Raw genomic sequence first — 25,528 nt, forward strand, 5'->3', positions numbered from 1 at the left:
CACAGAATTCCACCCTGGGCTACACAGTGGGCATCAGGGTCGATCAGGAAGCAGAGGGAAAGGGGAAAACACCTACAGTGATCATATTTTTATAGAAAGGAATGGGTGAGCCTGGGTAAATACGGTGAGGCTAGTATTTCCTAGTTAGACTTTTCAGCTGGCTCTGGAGCACAGGAGCTATCGCTAGGTATCTCGCAGCTGGACCTGGGGAGAACAGGGTCGAGGAGAACAGTGGCCCAGGGGTAAAAGCCCATGAAAAGATAGCAAAAGTAAATGAATATAGCAGATAGATCTGCTTTCTGCTGGGGCTAGTCTAATTCACTTTGAACACACATTTGGTCCAGGTCTTCTACAGATGGAAACATTCCTGCTTTACTTCTGATGGGAATAGGCTCCTTACTCCAGAAGCCTGAGCCCTGCAAGTTCTACGCAAACCTGTGTTAGGATTGGTCACATCAGAGCTTACTTAAGAAACAAACAAATGCTTAGCAAACAAGTCTATAACACTAACCACGGCTAACAACTATTGAGCACTTTGCATTTAGAGTTTTCCTAAAACAAACAACTCTAGCAAAAGTTTAAATCATTTTCCACAAGCCACACTTCCTGATGGTGGTCACACCCAGTAATGTTTCTAATTTCTCCCTTTTCTCAGTTATATTATGTAGCTGCTCGAGCAAATGACATCTTATCCTTGTTTATCCTAAGCATTGTTCGGACACATTCTATGACCACACTTTTATATAACTTATAATTTGGTTGTTTACCTAAGTTTGCAAACCAAAAATTAGAGAAAAAGAAGGGCAGCAGGCACAGCCAAGATTTTGCCCCCAGGCTTTCAAGGTCAGTGAGGACTCAGGACATAGGAGAACCTGCACTGTAACATCATGTAACTCAGTTGTGTCCCAAATTTTCTGATCAAGGAGATTATGGGGTCACAGAGGAAAGTGATCGATGATGTAGAATGTGCTTAAGGAGAGTCACATGGAGAGAAAACATTCTCTCAGGCTTTCACAGACAGCAAATTGGTTATGCAATGGCCATGACTCATCCACATGGCTGACACTGACAAAAGATCTACAATCTGAGGTACAGGGTAACAGGATAAATCCTGAGGGGACTTGACTGACCCTTATCAGATACAAAAGATACATTTCTTCTTATATAGGTCTTGCTTTATCTTGGTTTTAACCATCCAACAGAAAAGTATAAAAACAAAGTATAAAAAGTAAAGCCATATTAAAATGCTGAGCTGTGAAAGGCTCAAGTCAACAACTTTTGATATTGCGAGTCATACGGATAACCCACTATTATTATAGACTACTGGACTATATTGGATTATTTTGCTGAATTCACATATGTACAATATTTAAATGGCAATGGAATTCCCCATCTCTAACAAAACTAAGCAAAAAAAGGGGATACAAATTAGGGACCATTTTGTATCTGTATATACAAAATAGTTAAGATAGATATACAGCTACTTTCTCTTAATTCAATGAGAAGAAAGATTTGTACTAATAGTATTTGGACAGGATATCATGTCTCCATCTTATACTATGAATAACCACTAAGAATACAACAACATGCAATGTATTAACTATTGAAACTGTCCTATTAATCGATTTTGAAACTGTCTCATTGCTTTTTCAATAAAATTAATTAAAAATTTTAAAAAATAATAATAAATTGGTTGTTTATTTGTTCAATCACAAATATTCATAGAGTGTCTACTGTGTGAAAGGAATTGTATATGGAACTTGGAAAATAAAATATGATCTAAGTAAAAAAAAAAAAAAAGAACGTGGTTGCTGGTCTGCCTCTGGGTTGGTGGGTTTGCATTTGAAAGGCATGCTACAAGATGGGCTTTTACTTTCTATGTACATTAACCAGGCTTGGGAAAGGAAGCACCTCCAAGGACAGCAAGGCCACAGATGTCAAAGCATGAAATATTACACCTTGAATCTGAAGGTTTCAGTCCGCTTCCTCACTTCTGAAAGACTTCACCCCACCCAGGAGTTATGTGCACCTGCAGGTGTCAATGCATCCATTGTGACAGACACCAGGACCAGGCCTCACATATGTAAATTGGCTTGTAACTAAGTGTAAGTGATTCTAGTGATAGACCTTTATTACAATGCAAACTCTAGATTCTGGAATATTTTGTTTTCTCTTCTGAAATGATTTCTTGCTTTTTTATTAGCTGCAAAACATACAGAATAATCAATAAATTGTCACATCCTAAATCAGCTTAAATGAAAAAGAGTTATATTCTCAGCTTCCTTGCAGGGCATATTAACACATAGTTAGAATCTATACCAGTCATATAAAGTCATGAACACAAATTTAAAATGTTAATTTTAATCCTGAAATTCTGAAAACACTAAAGTAATGTGGGAAAAACCCTGAACCTTAATCTATGAGCAAAATCCCTGGGCAAAAAGCTTTCCTGATATCCTAAGGGAAAGACTGATGCATTTAGGTAAGACTTTTATTATATATTATTTCCTACTTTTAAAAAAAGTTAGTCATTACTGTAACACGTTGTTGAGCTGTATGTGTATTATGTACATTTTCAACTTCATCTTTGTCATTCCCTATTTTTGAAATACTCCATAAAAACTGAATAATATATTCATTGCATTTGCAAAATTCAGCTTTCCTTCCTTTTCCATTTCATATCAAAAGACTTTTCACTGTCAATGTAAATTCAAATTTATGTGGTGGTTTATACTTTACAAAGTGCTTTCACACTGTTTCCGTAAGCCACAACACTACAAATGAGAAGAAAGCACATATTCTTATCAAAATTGCCTAATAAATTAGTAAACTTGTTTATGCTGCTTTCTTTCATTCTTTCATTTATTCAGTCAACATTTACTTGAGAGTCATTATGTACCAGGCACTATTTGAGGTGCTGGCAATGCAAAAGGAAACAAAATAATATCACTGTCCTCGAGAAACCTTGGCAGAAAGGAATAATATTAGGGACTAAAGAAGAAACCCAGATTGAAACCCTGCTTGTCTGATTACAAATTTACAGCTTTTTGCAAAATACCACTCTGCTTCCCTAGTTCAAATTATCAGTGTAAAAGTTCTCTTCACCATGAGTTTTGGTAGTTTGATCTCTTCAACCCTTTTGAGTTTTCAAAAGGTCTCAGAATTCTTGTACTCTCTGAAGTGATTTAGCTGTCAACTGTCAAAACATCACTTAATAACCACCATACTCAGAGCAATACAGTCAATAATTAGGAAGAACTCCCTTTACCCCCCGCCAATAAAGAGACGAGTGGGAAAAAAATAGTCAGTCTGAAACTAGAATGGTAATTACCAGAGGTTGGAAGGGAGAAGTGGAAGTTGGATAAAAGGGAGCTGAATTTCATCAGTACACTCCATGTGCACGTATTAAGGTTTCACGCTGAATCCCATTAATACGCACAACTGACATATGTTCATAAAAATAAAATGAAAACACATTTATTAATGCAAAAATACAGACCTACAAAGCCATTAAGCACAAATTAATAATCTGCAAGAGTACACACATTTAATTATCAGCAGTTGTCTGCCTAGCCAAGGTTCCTAGAGGAGGGCATTTCAAATTCCTCCCCTTCCCCTGTTTTCATCTCACCGCACTCCCTAGTAAGTTAACTTGGTCCATGTATCATTAGGAATTGATGACTTGCTTGTGAAAGTGCAGGGACAGCACTACTACAGACCTAATACAATGAATATCTTATTAGGGAGAAATTAACAAATGAATTGTTGCCAATCGATAGGTGTTGAAGAGAAAATTACAATGATAGTAAAGCCTAAATAATTTATACACACTATTGATTTTTTCATTACATTAATTATTCTTTACAGCACACATAAGGAACTTGGAGAATAAAACCTTCAAAGCAAAGAAATTTATCTGCTGTGATGTCTTAGGCTTACAACTAAATTTCAAAGCCAAAGAACAGGCCATAGTCACAAATATTTTTAGATTAAGAATGTTCCCCATAATAAACTGAAAGAGGCCAGGAAGATGGCTCAGTGGAATAAGCACTTCCCTGGCAAGTGCAAGGGCCTGAGTTCAATCCCCAGTTCCGCAAAAAAAAAAAAAAGCTTCCCATTGCCAGAAGACTTTATGCATAATTACTTTTGATATTTGTCAATGGAGGTAGTGATCAAAATGCCTACTATAAAATATAGAAATATCCTGTAATCCACGATCTTTATCACACACATAGAAAGTACAATAAGAAATTCAATAAAGTTTGTGAGAAAGAAAATCTTTCCTGACACTTCTCCTAGAATTTTTAAGTTAACTGGATTTACATCCAGTTCCATAAAGTACAGTCTCCTTAGAACTCCTGATTTTCACAGCCAGCAAAAGACAACTCCTAAAACAAATTTATTAAAAAAAAAAAAAACAACAAAAAACAGCCCAGCAAAAGCCTAAGGATGATCCTCTTGCTTCCAGACATTTCTGTCATTAGCCATGTCATAAGAGGGGGTATCAGAGAAAAACAAAAGAGAAAGAGCTCTCTGTAAGGGTGAGATTTGAAAAAGACAATGTAGACTGTTATAATCTCCATGGATCATAACATTCCAAAAAACTCAAAATCTCTCAGTATTGATGGAGAAAACAACACATACACACCAATCTCAATAGCTGTATCCAGAAAGGCATTGCATCTGATAATTTTTTATCTGTAATTACTTACAGTGATCCTGCACTTTGGCATCTGACTTTCATGATGTGATGGTTCTTGTGTCAGATTTTGTCATACACCTATTTAAGTATTTTTTCTAAAATTACAAGTCTAATGTATCCAGTATTAGTAAATTATTAGTATATCAATATTATTAAATTTTACAACATTCTGTGCAGAGAGGTGCATGTATGGGCACTTTGAGCATATCACATCTCCTGCAAAATAAATTCAGAAATATATTCCAAAAGACCTTCAAAACTAAAATGAAATATACTAGAACAATTTCAAGTGTAACACCATTTTTTCATTCTCTCACATTTTATTTCCAGAGACTTAAAACTCATAAATGTTACCCTGAAGAATTTTAATACTCTTGGAAGAAAATCTAAGCAGAAAACATCTCATCACATGAATATGTTTTTGCAAACTACAGTCAGTTTTGTGCACTTCTTGTCATACCTTAACTAATGTTGTTATGTAACCAAATTTATAAAATGCCACACATCAAAAAAATATAAAATATGCGTTGTCTACTCTGCACAACAATACAGATCTAACTGTCCACATCTATCACTATTAGCAATTGATTCTGGTGTACAAGGTGACCCAAATTTAGCATAGTTTTTGATACTCATCAAAAAGTCAGTCTTCAGGGCTGCCAGATAGCTGAGAGGATTAAAGCTCCTGCTTAGGTAGACAGAAGCAACCAGGTTCAATCCCCGGCACGCCATGCTGGCCCTGCCCACAGGGTGCACTGAGACGGCAATTGAGACTGGGCATGGTGGTGCACACCTATAATACCAGCACTTGGGAGGCTGAAAACAGGAAAATCACTACAAGTCCGATCTACATAGCGAGACCCTGTAGACCTTGTACTAAATACATGTTTTTTTAAAGTCACTTGTCTATGTTGGTCGTTTCTTTGGTAAGCAGCCATCTGCTGCACACTCTATCGTTTAGGTGGATACCATGGGCTCTGCTGAGTACACACAGTGCAGTACCTAAACATAGTATATGGTCTATTTGTTGAATCAAACCAGGCCATCCATAAGATGAATTAAAACAAATTTCATATTATTTTAAAACACTGTTATCCCTACCGTCCTCCCAACTGCACAGCTACTTCTATCTTTCTCTGCCTTGCAGAAGGCCACAGAACTCATCGACTCACTGTTGGCTTGCAGACAGCACACTCAGTAGAAGACAACAGAGGAGGTAGAGGAAGAAAGTGGTCAACACATGTCTTCCCCCACCTTTCAGTCATCCCCCTCTTCCTCTCTTCCTCACCTTGGTAGTGCCAGCACTGGGTGCTTTCTATAACCAGCTTCAATCCAAGAGCTTCTTAGGTTCTTTAAGCCAAGACTGTTACTCCCATTAGCTACACCAGGGGCACACATGAATACACGATCACACCATTCTCTTCCTTTTCCGCTTCACACCCAGTAGGATAAGTTTCCACGTGTCATTAGATGCAAGGCCCCTGAAGGCCCAATGTTGCTTCCCTGTTCCTTGTTCCTAGCTCTATTACCAATCCCTTCCCAATCCCAGAGATTATTTCTCTTTTTCAAAGCTTTGTTAGCTGACTAACATAGCTATCAATTCTATAAAACAGCAACATGATATAAAAGGAAAAAGCATAAGTAACCTAACATACACCAACAACATTTAAATACACTTGCGCTTCCAATCAGATAGCCTCCTGGATAATGGATTACTTCCCACAAGTGCACTAACAAGATAAGCCGTGCATACAAGATGAATTTCTGTCTTCTATGTTCAGTGCTTCTTTCTTTCAGATTCAGTTCTTTTATGATCTTATTCTTCACCTTGACTACTTAGATCCTTTCCTTTCTCTTCCATAACATCCTTCTAATTTACACTCCACAATATCACTGTCCTCTTTGCCCTAGTATGTCATCTTGTTCTTTATTGTATCATAGGGTTTTTACCTTCAGATTTCCATGTGCATGTGAAGTCACTGAATATCTGTTTACAACCATGCTTACTCTTCTTCCTAGGTATATATTTTGATTTTGTAAGTAAACCCATAAAATTCTACATTTCTAACTGGAGTCCACAAAATACAGATGCCATCATACAAGTTTACAGTTACCCATCCAGAACCTTGAATTCTTTGGAAGAAATACTCTGGAAATCCAACAAATTAATATGAAGGACATCAAAGTGACTAGCATTTATACAACTTCTGTTTATAAAGAAGCTAGAAGATAGAGGCAACCATGAATATGAAAATAAAATGCAATGCTCCAAAAATAAATGACATTATTTACCAATAAAAGTATAGTAAAATATTAATAATGACAATGAGCTACAAATATTTATGTGCCCACAGGCAACTAATTTAATTTCACTGCAGGACTGTTTCATGTATGAATTTAATTGTATATGTGTAAATATTTTTATTGCTGTTTCATTAATTTCTCATAAAAATAAAATGATATATTGAAAAGAAAACAGAAAGACTGCAAGCTTCCATTCAATAATGTTCACCAAGTTTCTGCACTGAAAATCCACAGTATCCTAGAATTAACATTTATTTTCATCTTCTTTGGCATCTCAACTTCAGAGTTCCCTTTTGCATTACTTAAGATGAAAATTTCCAAGTTAAAAAAGGACAGTACAGGTTTACTCATCATTTTGCTTTTATGCAAAACAGCATGTATGCATAAAACACATTGCATGATAATATAATAGTAACTAACTGATATATTTCTTCCCTATATTCAAATCAATCAGATTATTAATGTTAGCATGAGATAACACTCTTATTATTCTTATTTTCCAGGAGGAAAAAAAGAAGTGCAGAGTACATAACTGAATAAACTCAGGGTCACATGAAAGTTGTTGGACCCTACTGAAATCCAAGTCGTTCAGAGTTCATGCTCTTAAAAATTACCTCAATTACATTCACATATCAGACAGCTATAAGTTCATCACTGATTTCCTCCTACTTCTTATGAGGATTTGTCATGCTAATTCATCTCTTCCCTTTGCCTTCCTACATCACAACCTTCATCCACCACCAATTCAACTGTCTGGCTTAGACAGTAGCAGTCCCAAGTCTGTATATACTAAAATTAAATAGACCTCTCCCATCCCACATTGAAGCCCCCATCCTCTCACACTTGTTCTGAAGTGAAAATAAATAATAAAATTAATCTTTACAAGAGGCAAGGACATCTTTTCATACTCAAATGAATTTCTGATTTGTGACACACTACCAGGAGAAATCTAGTGACCTACTGAGCCTAGCCACCATACATATGTTTACTCCTCTCTTTGGGAATCTGTGGAGGCCGTATGTCACTAATTATGGAAGTCAGCTACTAACAATTAGAATTCACACCTGAAATAGCAATGTCACAACACAAAGCATTTCATAATTCCATTTTCTGAAGACCCACAATCTTGTCAAGATACACTTATATTTTTAAAGGCATGTCTAAAAGCTGACATTTGTCAAGCATCTTCTATTGTTAATTTTTGTGTATGTATTTACACATGGTATGCAATTGTATTTGTCAAAGAAAAATGAAAACAGTATGGCTTATGTTAATAAATATTAAGTATATCCCGCAATGCATAGCTAAATGTTTAGCTATAATTTAAACAAGGTTATATTAACCAGTAATATCAACAGGGAATTTATACATAATAACTACAATTTAACAAGCTCAAAAACAAGATAATTGATTGCTACAAAATATGAGTTTGGTTTCCTCAATTTAATTGTTTTCATACTGAACCTCTTTTTTGGCCCAGTAATCTACTTTGTGACTCTTAAAATCACATTAGGATTTGCCAGCCTCAATTAAACTATTTAATTCATTATCAAGCATAAATAACTTTCAAATGCCATAAGCTTCTCACTGCCTTTCAAAATGAGAAGATAATAATTAGCTTTCAGGAATAATAATAAAAGAGTTCAAAATTAGGGAAAATGACATTGCTAGTGGTTAAATTTACCTAGCTTCTAATTATTATATGAACATTTTTATTTCTTTGATACCTACCCAATCAAAAATTCCAAAGTGACTGGCAAAAAAAAAAAAAAAAAAAAAAAAACTCCACAAGAATAAATCATCTATTACTAATATTTAAATGACAATGCAATTCTTGTCTCTGACAAAACTAACAAAAAAAAAAGTGGGGGATACAAACGAAGGACCATTGTGTATCTGTATATTCAAAATAGTTAGGATAGATATACAGCTACTTTCTCTTAATTCAATGAATAGAAAGATTTGTACTAACAGTGTTCGTAGACAGGATATCATGTCTGCAACTTGTACTATGAATGACCACTAAGAAGACAACAATATGCAATGTATTAATTATTGAAACTGTCCTACTAGTCAGTTTTGAAACCATCAAATGCATAGCTAAACCTTTAGCTATAATTTAAACAAGGTTATATTAACCAGTAAGATCAATAGGGAATTTATACATAATATAAATTGAGAAGAAGACAACAATATGCAATGTATTAATTATTGAAACTGTCCTACTAGTCAGTTTTGAAACCGTCTCGTTGCTTTTTGTTTCTCAATATTTTTTTAAAAAGAAAACAAAAATAAAATAATTTCTAAGTTTCAAAAAAGAGAATAAATCATCTACTACCATGAACTATTTCCAGCTTATATCCTCACCACTTGAAAAAAAAAATGGAATGAGCTTAATTTATCCTCTTTCTGATTTATAGCAAATATTGGTAGTTTAAAGCAGAGACAGGGACTGGGGAGATGGCTCAGTGGAATAAATGCTTGCCTGGCAAGCACAAGAGCCTGAGTTCAATCCCCAGTTCCACAAAAAAAAAAAAAAAAAAAAATTGTTTTCTGGGGCCTGGCCATAGCTCAGTTCTTTAAGTGGCTTCTGCCACAAATCTGTCAGCCTCAGGTTGCTGTAGTTCGATTCCCACAACATTCCAGCCAGACAAACCAAGCCTGAGGGCATTCAGAGCAAAAAAAAAAAAAAAACACTTATTAAAGCAGAGACAATGCGGTGCTTTAAGGGACCCTGTAATGAACAAATAAGTAGATATGGTATATGGACAGAACAATTTTTTAATCTCCTGAGTTTTACACTGCACAGAAACCTTGTGGTTAAAAATTAACCTTCTTGGCAGTTCAACATTTCTAATTAGAAATCACACAAATTATGCTTTAGAAAGCAGCGAGGGCCATAATATTGTAGAATCTTTGCAACAAAGCTCTGCAGATGCCTTATATATTTTCGCCTGGTGTCTAAAGGAAAAGCAATAATGAGGTAGTGTTTCAAAGTGGTTCTTTTTTTTGTAGCAAGTTGTGTTATATTTTTTTTCTTTTTTACTTATTATTAAGAAGCTAATGATCTAGTATTTGAAATCCATTGATCATTTTTTGCTCTGAATATGTAGAACAGTCTATATATTATCAGAATGTACTTTACCAAAAGTTTCCTAGATAGAAATATTGTATTTACAAATGCTGGAGAACTGGCACATTCATTTAAACTCCTCTTTCTTTCTTTTTTTTTTTTTTTTTTTTTTTTTTCTTTCTGTGTACAGAGCAGGAAAGGGGAAAAGAAAATACCCCAATCTCAGAATGAAAAACCTTTAAAAGACTACCCAGCCTAAACCTTCCCCTGGAAAGAATTCCTCTTAATGCATCCAGGCATTCCCTGCCTGGATGCATAGCATTCCATAAGACAGCTCATGCTCTTTTTAGGCAGCTATAAATTTTATGAAGTTCTTACTCTGAGTTCAAATTCCATCACTCCTTATCTTAGTTGTATTCCTTGGTGCTCTATAGGCCAAGTCTCTCCCACCTTCCATATCACCCTTCGAGTACTTGAAGGCACATATCATGTGTCTCCTTGTTTTTTCCATCTTTATGCTAAGTATTCAAATTTTCTTCAAATAATTTTCATAGGAACATGGTTTCCAGATGCTACATGTAAATCTGAGTTGCAGTTTGGGTTACTATATTCCCCAAGTAGGATGCAAAGAAGAATCTAAAGATTCGTTTGTTATTTCATTTCAACCTATAGTTAACACAATTACAGTTGACTTTCCAGAGCCCAAGGATCTACCCAGGAGTAGACTTCTCTTTGTGTGATAACGGATGAAACAGACATGCAGACAGACAGATAGACAGATAGACAGACAGACAGACAGACACACACACACACACACACACACACACGGAAGTTGTTCTTCAATACAAGGTGGTTCAGGAAAATCTAAACTCTCAGACTGTAATGATTTGCTGAAAGTCAGAGATCCCAAGCTGAAATTAACCAGAGTAACTCTCCAGGGTTTCAAAGTAGACCTCAGAAAAGGCCTGCTCTTCTTTCACCTTGTAGAACTGTTAGTTATGAAAACTATTCTTCCACCTTGACGAATGAAACAGTTTGACAGAATGAGATCAATATGCAAGGTCTGGGCTGGGCATGTGGTTCAGTGGTAGAGTACTTGCCTTGCATGCACAAGGCCCTGGGTTCAGTCTCCAGCATCACAATTGATCAATCAATCAATCAATCAGTAAACAGATAAATAAGGAAAGAACTATGAGGGGTAGTCATTTGTGAAACTACCCTTTTCTGTCCTAAGGTATAATTATATAAGCCAACAATTACTCTCTGGCTAAATAACTTTGAATTGGATTTGTATCACTTATCACAAAATATCCTAGTACAATATCCACAGGTTCTGACTATGCTAACAGAATCAATGGAATATGAGTCATAAAAGAGAAAAATCACCATCCCGTCCTACAAAATTAGAATGGAATATTTTCTATCATTATCACAGAACAGGAGTGCTTCCTACTTACCAAAGATTTTGTCTTTCTTCTCCAATAGCCTAGTTTCCATAGGAATGAGACTGCTTGAAACGCTAAGAACTATCATAATAAGTAGGGACTTACGATGCCCTCCATTGTATATACAGACTGCAGACATCGTAGACAAAACATTGAATCTAATTATGCAAACGAAGATACAAATTCCCTGGGTGGGAATTTAATCATATTATTCTCCTTTTTAGAGTGAAATTGCTCATGACAATTGTAGAATCATGATATTCTTTCAGTCATTTTTACAACAGTAAAGAGGTATTTCCTAAAGATTCAGTTGTGAAATAAAGAGGTAAATCACACACAGAAGAGAAAGGAGCATGTGATGATGAGAAAGATCATATATCAAAGAAATAATTGGGTGACACAAAACTAATTGGGACAAATCACCTGTTATAAGATCAAACAGGTCATCCAGATTTGTTATAAGATCAAACAGGTCATCCAGATTATTAGTTTCTAATCTTTTTCTAATCAATTTACATGATCAAATATTGCAGGATCCACGCTGCCAGCTAGTACGATTATCATTTCATAGGCCCATGTAATTCATATGATCGATCCTTCATATCTTCTATGCTTCCATCTTCAGAGTTGTATTCTCTACTTTGCTTTTCTCTAAAGAATGTTTCTACCTCTTCTCTCACCATTTTAAATAACTCCTCTTGTCACCAACAGAATATATATTATACTGTAAGTGTCCTTTTCCCCTCTTCCTCCTCCTCCTTCCTATGATGGCTGATACCCAAGCATCTATCATCTTCAGTTTCAATTTTAAATTGAAAAACTAGAAATTGGGATTCTCAGTACAAATAATCAAAAAGTGGTATCTCTATAAGTCAACATGACCCATTTTCACTGAAATGCTCTAAAGAACTGATCTCAGATCCTTTTGTGAAGGAAGACTTTGACTAGGGAAATTATTACTATAATTAACAACTAGTATTATAATATACTATGCGCTCACATTTTAAGTATTATTGCATACCAGCCATCTAGGCATGTCTATCATCCTAAGCATTTTGCATACATTAGCTCATTTTAGTTTTCATAACACCCTTATGATAGAAATCCTAATTATTATCTATACTGTGAAGGTGAAAAATCTTTCTGAGTCACTTACTGCTGGTTACGCAGCTAGTAGATGTGCGTGCCATATCTACCTGACTACAGGGTTCTTGCTCTGATCCAGCATGTGGTCCACATGACACTGAAGTTGGAGAGAAATGGGAAGGAGATGCTGAAGGGTGCCAAAAACAGCAAGTGGGGAAATATAATCAACGGGATGTACATCTCAATTTTGCTTAGAGTCAGCCCTATTTGAAGTAGAACCTTGTTCCCATTATGTAGCAATAGATTATCTGCCATTTTGCATTGTGGAAATGTTCCTTCCATTATCCAGGCTAATCCGGCTGACTATAGAATGCTGTACACAGACATTACAATGACGGACAACTAATTCAATCTTCTCTGCTAGGAAGATGCTACTGTTAATATCTCTAAAACTTTTTCTCTGTAGCTTTTGATACAGGGCACTTCACATATTCCACAACTAGTCCTTCCTACAGTAGCTAGAGAAGGAAAGTAATTGAGAATTAATGGAAGCAGAATGGTTGAAAAGGAAAAAGAAAAATGATTATAGAACAGGGTATCAAAATTACTACCAGACAAAATTTTAAAAAAGGAACCATTACAATGCTTGCTACTTTTCTGAGGCAAACCAAAGGTATATTTCTCAAGGTTTTTGCTGCCTTCCTTAGCAGCATTTGATGGAGGACCTTTTATACATTTGTAATAGATTTTTTTTAAATGAAACAGATTGCAAATCCTTTTAAAAATCTTAAATCATGTACCAACTTTTTGGTTGAAATTCATAGGATAAGTTAAATTGCATTCTTTTAACCAACATGAGTGTATTTCTGTAAGCATAATTACGTTGAAATTAAGTTGTAAATAGCAAAGCAAAGAAAAAACATTGTAGGCTTATTGATTACCTGGTGACTTGTGATTCAGAGAGAAAGGAATGTTTGTCATCACCAAATTTGAAAAAAATAAATTGAATTTGTAATAGAAAACACAAGTTTAAATAGCCAAGATGGAGTTTGTCTACATCACAGAACAGAGACATTAGTACTCCAATGGAAGTGAGATCTGACTGCTTATGATCTGCTTGGGGCTTATAACAGTGGCACCATTTCATCACGCCACAGAAATCCAACTAATTTTACATTCTTCGAAGGCTTCTAAAAATCTTCACCCACGGACTAGGACACTCATAAAAACAGTAACAGTCCTCAGTGAAAAGTCACCAGATGTTTCCATGTTATAGAAACTACAGACGTCTCCAGTTTTAGTAAAATGGAAACTAGGAATCAGGCTAGTAAATGCTTCAGGGCCAATTAGGAACATGCAACATCTAAATAAGAAGAGTGCAACAGGATGAAATGCAGCACAGACACGCATTTGAAAAACTGGCTAACCTAAAGTAGAGTGGCAGGATTTAAAATAATAGACCATCATAAGGTTTAAAATAATACACCATTACAGCCAGCTGTGGTCACACACTCCTGCAATCCCAGCATTCAAGGCTGAGGCAGGAAGGTCACTGTGAGTTCAAGGCCAACCTTTGCTACATAGTGTGTTCAAAGCCAGCCTGGACCACACAATGAAACCTTGTCTCAAAAAGCTAAATTAATATGCCATTACAATATTTTAATGTAAAAGGTCCTGCCGAGGAGATGGCTCAGTAGAATAAGTGCTTGCCTGGCAAGTGCAAGAGGTTCAATCCCTGGTTCTGCAAAAAAAAAAAAAAAAAAAAAAGCAAAAGGTCCTTAAAATGTACTAATGGGTAGCCTAATCTTCTCATTCCAAATCCAGCTGGTTTGTACTTTAATATCCATGAAACAGGGGAAGAAGCAGGGAGAAAAGTATTTTTAAAACTCCCTAAATAAAAAAAAGGGGGGGAGGGCATCATTAAGTTTTGTTCATTCCTGGAGAAATGAAGTAGTAGTAGATGCTTCAGTGAAAGCAAATTCCAGTAATCTGGGTAATTTCCATTAGGTGAAGCTTTTCCACAATGTCAAATGCAAATGCTATCTGATAGCACATATTGAGTTGATGTTTAAATTCCTATTTCCTTATACCAAATTGTTTGAAACCTTTGAGATAAAAACTTCAATATTGTAGTGTTCCAAGCTTTTAATACTTCTGCCCCTTGAGCAAGCATGTCAGATTAATCTTCAGATTGCAATGAGCAGAAAGAGCATTCGACCAAATTCTTAATCTCATGCCTCTCAAAGGATGCTAATAATGTAAGCAGTTTCATTGGCTATCAAGATTCCAAACTTTCTTAATCCTCAACTCCATTACTATATTTATGGGAGAGCATTCTATCCTAAAAGACCGGGGATCCTACCTATTTAATCTTTATACCCGCTTACCACATTGCCAGGCACACAGTAGGACTTTGACAGATACTTTTGAAACAAGTTGATAGGAAAGGCCTAGGCAAAGGGGAGAACGGAAATCCTGATGAAAACAACGTAAATCCAACTGCTGGCTGTGCTCAGCGACAATGACCACCTCCAGAATTAGGGATGTTGGGGCAGAGCAGAAATTTGCACTTGTATCTTCAAAGCGGCATCAGGGGTCCCTGAGGGAGGAATTAGCCCATCTCCAGCTTCAGCAAGCCTGGCAATCTCCTGCCCTGTGTCTACTCCCAGCTCTCCCTGTTTGACACCAGCTTTCCAGTCCCCAGCACAGAACTTAAGCGCAAGCTTCGACCCGCCCGGCCTGCCGGGAGGCTCGACCCCTGAGCACTACAGTCGGGTCTCCCAGCGTCCTATCCGAGGGAAGCCACACCGTGCTAGGCGCCATCCAGGGCACACACCAAACGATCGCCCCGACACCTTTGAAGGTGAAAGCGGGGTGGTGAAAGCAGTGGGGTAAGGGAAACTGAGTTCAGGACCTCAGCTCTATCGGAGGCGTCTCATCCCCCCGCGAAAAGCCTCCTGCCCTGAGCGCTAGCAGAGGTTAGCCGGGCGCGGGGTGGACACCGAGCGAGGGCGGGAGGTTGCAGGAAGCCGCAGGACAGGGGACCGTACCTGGCGTGGCTGTGGTTGCGGGGACAGTCCTTCTTCTCCATGATGGCCGGCACGCAGTTGGTGAGCTCGGTCCAGTCGGCGTGCAGCCCGCAGCTCCAGCCGGTGGAGAAGCGGGAGAAGAGCCAGGTCTCCTTCTTGCCCGGTCGGTGACAGGTGCACTTCTTCTGGCCGGCCTTGCAGCTGCACGGCTGCTCCAGCCGGATGTTCTTCACCAGGTGCCGGCCGAACGTCGTGCCCCCGGTCTTCTGGATGTGCAGGAACACTATCACGTCGCGCCCTTTGATATTGAAATCCACAAGCCGGGTGAGGTCCTGCAGGGTGAACTTGAAGCGTGGCGTGAACCTGGGCAGGGAGCCGTTTTCGGGGGCCTCAGGGTCCTGATCGTCCTCCTCTTCCTCCTCCTCTTCTTCCTCCTCTACCTCTTCTTCTGGGTCCCCTGGCTCCTCATCCTCGTCCTCCGGAGCCGCGGCTCCCCGAAATCCCTCCGGCGGCCCTCGGGGAGGCGGGGGCAACTGGGGTCGCCGTTCCCAGTCTTCGGGGGGTCCCTGTGCCCGGCGAGCTGGACTTGGGGCGGCGGGCGGGCGAGCGTCCCCGGCGCGGGGCTGCTCCCCGAAGTTGCTGCAGGAGCTGGAGCAGGAGGGGGACACGTACTGGTACATGATGACCACGAAGAGGAGAGTGAGCACCGGCGTCAGCAGCCACTTGTTGAACCTTTCATCCATGGTCCCGCTCTCAGGCCGGCAGGGGCAGCGGCGGCGGGGGCACGGACCGGCGCCTGCTTGGAAGTTTCGGGGACTCCGGGGCGCGGCTCGGAGCCCGCCGCTCCTCCATGCCCCTGCCGCCGAGGCGTGCGCTGGCTGGCGGCCCCGCTGCGCTCAGGGGCTGGCGGCGCGGCTGCGGCTGGGGGCACCGGGCGCACGGGGGCGCAGGGCTCGGTGCGCTCTTCGCGCGGCACCGGGTTAGGCGACGCCGAGCATCCCGGGCGCTCAGGCTCTGGGGAGTGCGGCTCGGATTCCGGACCCTCGCCGGGCAGCAGCCGGGCAGCTGGGCAGCTTCGGCCGAGAGCTCAGTAGCTGCATAAGGCTCTCCAGGGCGCCCGCCAAGGAGGAAGGTGCGGCCGGCCCCACGCCGCTGGGCACCGCGCCCGGCACCTGCTCCGCTAAGTGGCGAGGCGCGGGAGCCGCGAGCCGGGCAGACAGCGCCTGCCGCAAGTTTGCAGCGCGGCTTCCTCCGCTGCCGCTGGCTAGGCGCCTCTGCGACGCCGCCTCTCCCCGGCGAGTCGCAGTGCTGCTCCGGGTCGGTCCGCCCAGGCGCAGGCACGCAGACACACTCGCACACACAGGCTGGCACCGTCACAACCCGCCAGCCAGTGTGACGGGAGCCCTGCTACCCGCAGCAAAAACCTGCCCTAGGTACCGAGCATGCGCCAAAGCCTTCCCAGCCCCGGAGGAGTTTCCAGGGGAGGAGTCCGCTGCACTGTGGGACTCCGAGAAGGCCCCTGGGAGTGGGAATCCCTTCAGCCCGAAGCAAGGAGAGATGCGGCCAGAAAGCTAAAGTACTGAGAAGAGGCCCCCAGGAGGACGTCGCTAGTGCTGATCTGATGCCTCTAAATCAGCTGCTTTCTTGGCCAAAGTGGACAGTGAAACTGACCGCTGTACCCCATGCTCCTGGAAGACCCGCGTAGACTGTACCAGACTTCTCACGGTGGGCTGGTCCCCACTAGAGCAGGGCCAATGGGCTCCAGACTGCTTTTCATCTCTACCCAAGACATTCTACCTGCTTCTCAAGTCTTATACTGGTTCTTCCTGAACTACGTACGAACTTAGTGCCCAACTCTAGGATTCTACGAACTTCACTGAATCAGCATCCATGAAGGGCCTATTGTGTGTCGGGTTGTGTTCAAAATACAGTTCTTTCTTTCAGCACCAGGAATACCCAGCCCACAAGCAGGCAGGATATAGGGATCACCTCCTAAAAGTCATTCTCAACGTCCCTCCTTTGCACCAGTGTGAAAGAGGGGACTCTTACCTATAATTGAGCCCTTTTTTATGTGCTGACGTTTTCAGGAGACTTTGCCTTTATCCCAGAGCCAATTCTTTGCTTTAAGACAACTTCTGTTTCTCAGGTAATGAGAGACAGTGCTAAGAAACTGGAATAACTGCCTCAACACAGTTCCTACACCAACTTGACCTGTTTTTTTCCAAATGGACAGCAGAGAGACACTGAAGGTGGAGTCAACCCACGATGATTCCCTGGGCTAGGCCAATGTGTATCTTCTGGCTCCTCTGCCACCCAAGGCTCACCACACTTTCCCTGCCGCCTACCTTCCCACTTGGCCTTTTTAAGGATGCACTCATTTCTTCCTGCCACTGCTAATCTCTCTTCCATTTGTCATGCCCATCCAGATCTCATTCAGAGATGTAAAAGCTTGCCCGTAGAAATTTATGTGTGTTGTTCTAGACAGGTGGGATTCTCAACCAAGTTTCCCTCCTCTGCTTTCTTTCCTGCTTTTGACTCTACAAACAACCACAAATTGTACTTTTCCTGATACTGTAGGAGCCTATACTTGTAAGAAAGGTGTCGGTATAATGAATCAGTTTCTCTAAAGTTTGTATGATTTTAGTTGCATTCACTTAGGTTTAGAATTCTATCAGTGGTAAATAGTGACAGAACAAGAGCCCAATAAAACCCAGTAATTACTTCCTGACTGCATCTGGTTAATGAGTTACTCATGTATTTTTTTAAACCTTTGTTTCAGCCAAGTAATAAAGTTATTACACCTTTTATGTTATTTTATTTGAGAAGTTCCTTATCTATTAAATAGCTTGATATCACATAGACAAATGGAACCTTCTTAGTTATCCAAATGGATAACCCAACGCTTCTGGTAATTTACATAATGAAAAGCACTTTTCTAGTCATCAGCTCATTTGCTTCTCAGTCCAATACTCTGAGGACATAAAAGAAGTATAATAACGCACTTTAGAGATGACAAAACTGAACTGAGGAAAGGTAAGTGAAAGCAGTCCAAATTAGAAATTACTCACATCCCTGAAATGCATTCAAATCACCACTGAAGAAATCCAATGAACATCAGCAAAAATCCTCTTAATTTCCTCTCTCTCTCCTCTGGAGACCTTTTGAGTCAGGAGGCAAGAAGAAAACTGCATTGTTTTTCCTGTCTCTGGCTTTGTAGTCAAAACTGAGCAATTCTACGTCCTGCTGCCTTTCAGTATCTAGTCTCTGATTTTTCAGATAAAAAAAGGAAAGACAGTAACAATTATGAAGTGATTATATGATTATTAAAATAAGTCATTTAGAAGAAACTCAAAAGAAAATATTGTATTAAACAAACACAGCAGCAGTGTTGCTAATGAAATGGATGTGTCCATAAATAAGTGTGCCCTTTAGCACTTCTCATAGAACACTATCCAAAAAGAGCTGTTTCTGCTTTCAGGAAAATAGCTAATGGAGTGCTGCCCTTTCTTTGAAATAATTGCAAGGAAAACAATGCACTGAATCAAGGCAATTACATACATAATTCAGGCAGGGTACCTGGGTATTCATTTTTAATGATAGGTAACTTTGGTTGGATACACACTGTCCCAGGTGTGTGTGGTCTCCTTATTACAATTGTGGAACTAGGTGTGAACCTAATCAAAGCTCTTAAATCACAAAATAAGCAGGCTTCCTTATCTACAAGGGCAGACCTCACATTCATACGAAAATGAATAGAAACTTTCTAAAATTGAATGCTTTCCAGGTAAAAAGGAAAAACATGTTTGCATTCAGCCTACTATAGTTACTCCAGGATGACACCAACTGGCAATTGTTTCTAGCTAACAGATTGCAGCTACTATGATTCCTACACAAATTATTAAAATAATAAAAATAATGTTTCAAATAGCTTCCCTCTACTTCCTTTGCCAGTCTAGTAGTGAGCTTAACACTATTTGGGAGACAATTTGTTCACCTAATTATATGCTTTAATAAGCTTTGCCACAATTATTTTTATGCCTGATTCTTTCCCTATCTTAACTTTAGTACTCTTCCTCTCTGTTCTTTTCAGATATTCTCAAACCTGTTAGCAACACTTCACTCCCCCAGGATTTAAACTTTTGATTAGAAAAGTCCCCATTTAATCAAGTTCAACTAGGAGATAAAATTGCATCTGAACTTCTTTGTTTTCCCTTTGGTATCAGAAACTGCCTTTGAGAAAGGTGAGGAAACCCTGGAGGGATTAACAACACAATCACAGAGAATAGTTTTGGATCCCCTACATTTGCACACAGCAACATATAGATATGAATACCCCTTGATGCAGATGTAGAACAAAATAGATTATGCCAATCATTGCCAGTGCGAATCTCTCAAGAATCAAAAGTGCTCTTGTACTCTGAAATGACTTCCCTGTCATTTTTGTAAACATTAACTTCAACCCCCAGATAACCCCTAGGGTAAGCAGTTTACAAGTAACACCAAAGTGGTAGCTTTTTATTCTTAGATTTAAACAGCAGAATTTATATAGTCAGTGCAAACTGCAGAAAGAATTGTGATACTCATTGTATTCTAGTTCACTACATGATTGCAACTTTGGAGTAGACATGACCTTACATATTGTTTCCCATGAAGTTTTATTTATATGTTTTTTATTAATTTTATTGAGAAAAAAATTGCAATGTAACAGCTTCAAAACAGGTCGGTAGGAGAGTTACAACAATTAATACACTGAATATTGTTGTCTTTGTAGTAGTCATTCATAGCACAAGATGCAGACATGATATCCTGTCCAAACACTATTAGTACAGATCTTTCTTCTTATTGAATTAAGAGAACGTAGCTATATATCTATCCTAACTATTTTGTATATACAGTTACAAAATTGTCCTTCATTTATATCACCTTTCTTTGTTCAGTTTTGTCGGAGATGAGTCATCCATTGTCATCCAAATATTGTAGGTACATGAATTCAGCAAAATATTCCAGTATAGACCAGTAGTCCACAATAGTAGTGGGTTATCCACAGGACTGGCAATGTCCAAATCTGATGACTTGAGCCTTCCACAGCTCAGCATATTAACATAGCTTCACTTCTCATACTTCATTTCTAAACTTTTCTGCTGGATGGTTAAGATCAAGACAAAGCAAGACCTATAAAACAAAAAATGTAACTTTTGTATCTGACACTGTCAGTCAAGTCCCCTCAGTACTTATCCCGAAACCCTGTACCACACTTTGTAGAGAAGGATGTCCTCTATCACCCCTCCTATTCACTATAGTTCTGGAGTCATTAGCTATAGCCATTAGACAAGAGAAAGAAATAAAAGGAATAAGAATAGGTAAATTAGAAGTTTTATTTATATGAACAATTCAGTTTTTACTTTACTGTATAACATTCTTTCCTCACCATTAGAGGAAACCTATAGCTAAGAATGGAAATGATGCTATGAGTGTGCAATGTATTCATTAAGTTAGGAGAGTGTAACTAAATGTATTAAACTTTTCATAGCAGATATTCTTGTATTTCAGTAAGAATTTCTTGAGCACTTTCTATATACTGAGCACTCTCCTAGGTGCTTTAGATGCATTATTAAACAAGCCCAATAAGGAGCCTGCCCTCATGTAACTTATATTCCAAAGGTGGAAATATAAATGATAAAGAAATAAGCAAGATGGATTCATTTAATCCAAAATAAAATGTTGGGATGCTTCCACGTGCTGGAAACTTCTAGGTACATGGATTATATTAGTGAATAAAGATAATAATTGTGACATCAAGAATTCAATGTTAGCAATAAAAAGTAGCACCAAGAAAGCGAGGGAAGTAATGGGTGATGCATCACCTCAGGGCTTGTCAGCCATTATAATAATTTTACTCATAGAGGAGTGGGGAGCCCCTGAAGGCATAAAATGTTTAGAGTCATTTTATTGTTCTCTTGAGAGTAGAAGGCAAATGTATATGCAAGAAAACCAAGTAAGTGGATATTCTAGTAACTGGATAAGAGGCTCAGACTATGGCTCAGACTATGACAAGAGGGTAGCAGAACAGGAAGTGGAAAGAAGTAAGATAAACTGTTTTCAGGAAACAACCATGGGTGTTTCCTAATGAATCAAAGGTTGGAGATAAAGCAAAGAGGAGAATCAAGGCTGATGCCAAGATTTGGGGCCTATCCAACCAAAAAGATAGAGATGCCATCAACTGAGATCATTGCAAGTACTAGAGGGGAAAGAAATGAGACGATGTGACATTAAACAGAATGGGTGGAAGGAAGGGGGCAGTGCTTTTCACTGGGTAGTCAGCAGTAACTATATTCACATTGAGGTAAAGGTGCTGAATCCAAAAGAAACACTCTACAAGGAACTAGTCATTCCAGATGTCCTGGAAAAGAGGGTTTTCAACAAAGCAAAGAGTGCAAAGGCCTGGAGTTGGAAAGAGCTTGCGGGGCCTAAGGTACAGACAGACCGCTAGAGAAGGACATGTGGGCAGCTCATTCAGAGCCATGAAAGTGGGTATCTTCCTCTAGAGCTTCAGGGAGGAAGTTGTAAGAAAGGAAACAATGTAACTAATTGATATTAGAAGCTCACTGCGCCTTGTGAAGAATGGACTAGGAAGGGTTTGAAAGAAAGCAGAGGCAACTTAGGAGGCAAGTCCAACTGTGCAACAAAAGATGATGAGAGCAACAGTGCAGAAGTACTCCAGTCCAAAGACTTGGATTGGAGAGGTGTAACTTCCTTTTCTAATAATAACAGGATGAACTGCCTGGAAGATCCCATCACCTGAGGTAGAAGGAAAAAGAAATCCCAATTTAAATTAACTGGGTAACTTATCTTTTTTTATTATTTGTTTGTTTCTCTGTTTGGTTCAGTCTTGCCACACAGCTTGGACTCATACTGATCCTCCTCTCTCAGCTTCCTCTGCCACTGGGATTACAGACATGTGTCACCAAGCCTGGCGTCAGTGGCTGGCAGGGCACGTGGGGCTTGCCAGGTAGGTATTTAGAGCTCCGAGCTATCTCCCCATCCCCTAATTGAGTAACTTCTTAACTAACCTGTTTCTCTTTAGAGCAGTCAAGATCCTGGTTGTCCCCTCCCCTTCCTCTTTGCTGTCCCCAGGATGACCTAAGCTAGGGAGTTTATGTGGCATCTTTGCACTGGCTGAATGAAATGGCTCTGCAGCGGGCCTTGCTTCACCTCAGCTCTGTGGCTTAGTCCCACCTGAACTTGGGTGTAGGGTCTTCTGCTCCCCACTAGGAAGTCAGAAGTCATCTTCCCATAATCTGCATCTTCTGAAACTGAACTGTGAGACCCTTTCTGGTTGCCAGCCTCTAGCTCTTTGATAGCCTTCTCTCAGGAGCCATTATGATCTAAACCAGTGACCTTCCAATCTCATCAGGCCCAACCCTCATATTTATTGAACAAATAATCTCTTTAATCATTTCAAATTAAGCATCATAAATAATAGAAAGCACCTACAAACATTTTAGTTTCTCTAAAATCCATGCGATGCTTTAATTGTAATATAAAGGAAATTTTAAAAGAAAGTAATTAATAAAAGACTGTTTCAATGTGTAAATGCTTCAATATGATTATGGAGACAACATAAGGAAGTCCCCCGTTGCTTGAGCCTCTCAAATTTCTCAAAACTGGTATCAGAGAAGGTCAGAAACCATTCCTTCTTTTCAAGAAGAAAATAAAGGAGCAGGAAGGGAGTGGGCACTTGAATTAAAAATAGCAGTAGGACAAGTACAAAAATAGGTCTGACTTTAAAGTAGACATGTGAGAAGAGAGAAATACAATCTTAATTGATGCAGAGATCACAGACCAAGACAAGTGACAGAGTTTAGAGTGAAGAAAAGGAGGAAGTGCAACATGCTCACAAATGGGCTAGGCCACTTTTTGTTAAGTGGCAAGTCAAAATCACTCTCTACATATGAAATATCTCAAAAAAAATATGTTTTTGAAAATCATTCTATGTATCAAGGCATAATCCAATTTCTTAAAATAGGAAAATAATCGAAGGTGTGTGGAGATAGGACAGTTCTATCATTTCCCTCACCAAATCAATGCTAGTAGATGTCCCATCATGTGAGGTAGAGGCCAAACCCACCCCACCCAACCACTTATACATACTACAAACCCTATGCTAAGCATTAATGCCATTCACACTGGAAATCTGATAACTCTCTGGTTTTCCTTGTCAAATAATCCAGTTTGGGAGCATAAACAGGCTCAGGAGCAACACATTTTTCATCATCTTCCACAGCCTGACTCTTAAGGGGCAAATACATCTCAGAATTTTAAAATTATGTCCATTTTTTTCTTTTAAAAAATCTACTTTAAAAAAAATCTACTTTTGCTTTTAAAACCATAGGCACAGATGGTAGTAAGTGACCTTACTTAGATTTGAACCAGGTGTCTAATAAAACGGAAATAAATGATTATGTCCAAGATAGATGGTGAAAGTCAAAACAATGGATTTGCTAAAAGACTGGATAAGAGAGAATGACTAAGAGATGAGGCAAAAATGATGCTGAGATTTATCTTTTGAGCTTACAGTACACTGGCAGCTCATTTACTGAAAAGGGGGAAAGGAGAAAGAAACAAAGCCTTCTGGGAGTATTGAGACTGGAGGGTTGTTAGGAAAAGTTCTGCTTAGATAAGTTAGATTTAAGCTATTAACGAGACAGCCAAATAGAGATAGTAAATGAACAGGTATATAAAGGATCTGGAGTTCAGGTATGAATTATGGACAGAGAATAAAAAATATGATTCTACCAGCAAAAATAGCGCATAGCAGTGAGTGCTCTATAAATATTTGTTGACATAATCTGAAAAAGACTAAGTAAGAAATTGCTATAGTCCGAGCCAGAAATAGGACTTCAAACAAAAGAAATAATAGCAATGGAACAGAAAAGCAGAAATTTCAGAAATATTTCAGGGACAGAGCCAACAGGATTTAATGACTAAATCCTGTGAAAGAGTGAGCGGGGAGGGACATAAAGGTATCTTGAAGTATCCTAGCTTGGAATTCCGCATGGAGAGTAATATCATTAATATAAGCAACTAAGCATATATAGGATTAGTCACAAAAATCAATGTAGACAATTATTAGTTTTTTTAGCAAATTAAAATGTTTGCACATTTCCAATGGATTTGAGCTTCAGAGCATTCACATTTCATTCTGAGAAAGCATGTTTTAAAATACACTTTAATTTTTCTGCAGCAAGACAGATAACCTTAGTATAATTATTAGGTTTGGGGGAAAAAAAAGTCTAGGCAGAAGTACATTTTTTAAAGACTGTTTTCACCTTCCTAATGTTTCATATGATGAATTACAATGGAATGTTCCTTGTTTCTGCATTGGCAATGAATTTTACTCTATCTCTGTCTCTTTCTCTCTCCATATATGTATAGATATATATTTTTAATCATAAGAAATCAAATATTCGAAGTAGGCTTTAGGAGATATTTTTAGGTAAGTGTTCTATGACATTTATCAGTAGCACAGCAAGACATATAATCCTGCAAGCTCCCAAGGGCAGACTAAGTAGAACCACGGTTTTATTAAGGCACTTAGTACAGTGTTTTGCACTAGGAAGCACCTTAATAAATGTTCCTTGAATATGTTAAGAAATAAATATACTCTAAATTTCTTTCTTTCTTTTTTTTTAATCTTTTATTTATTTATTTGGTACCAGGTCTTGCTACGCAGCTTGAACTCCTAGTGATCCTCCTGTCTCAGCCTCCCCAGTGGTGGGATTACAAGCGCGCACCACCACACCCAGTTTCAATGGCCAGCACAGCATATGGTACCAGAGATTGAACCCAGGTCCTTGCACTTGCCAGGCAGATACTTAGTCCACTGAGC

General features: G+C 39.1%; 1 protein-coding gene across 1 annotated transcript in view; it reads right to left on the reverse strand.

The window, feature by feature from the left end:
- Hs6st3 (heparan sulfate 6-O-sulfotransferase 3) overlaps positions 1 to 16,483 on the reverse strand; it is a 798,794-nt gene extending 782,311 nt beyond the window's left edge. Inside the window, exon 1 of the mRNA XM_004631204.2 lies at positions 15,661 to 16,483. Within this exon, the coding sequence (XP_004631261.1) occupies positions 15,661 to 16,382 (722 nt within the window). The 5' untranslated portion in view covers positions 16,383 to 16,483. The remainder of the gene's footprint in view (positions 1 to 15,660) is intronic.
- Positions 16,484 to 25,528: the final 9,045 nt, after the last annotated feature.

The sequence above is a fragment of the Octodon degus genome, unplaced genomic scaffold (genome assembly GCF_000260255.1).
Source record: "Octodon degus isolate 3935 unplaced genomic scaffold, OctDeg1.0 scaffold00039, whole genome shotgun sequence".
NCBI classification, from domain to species: domain Eukaryota; kingdom Metazoa; phylum Chordata; class Mammalia; order Rodentia; family Octodontidae; genus Octodon; species Octodon degus.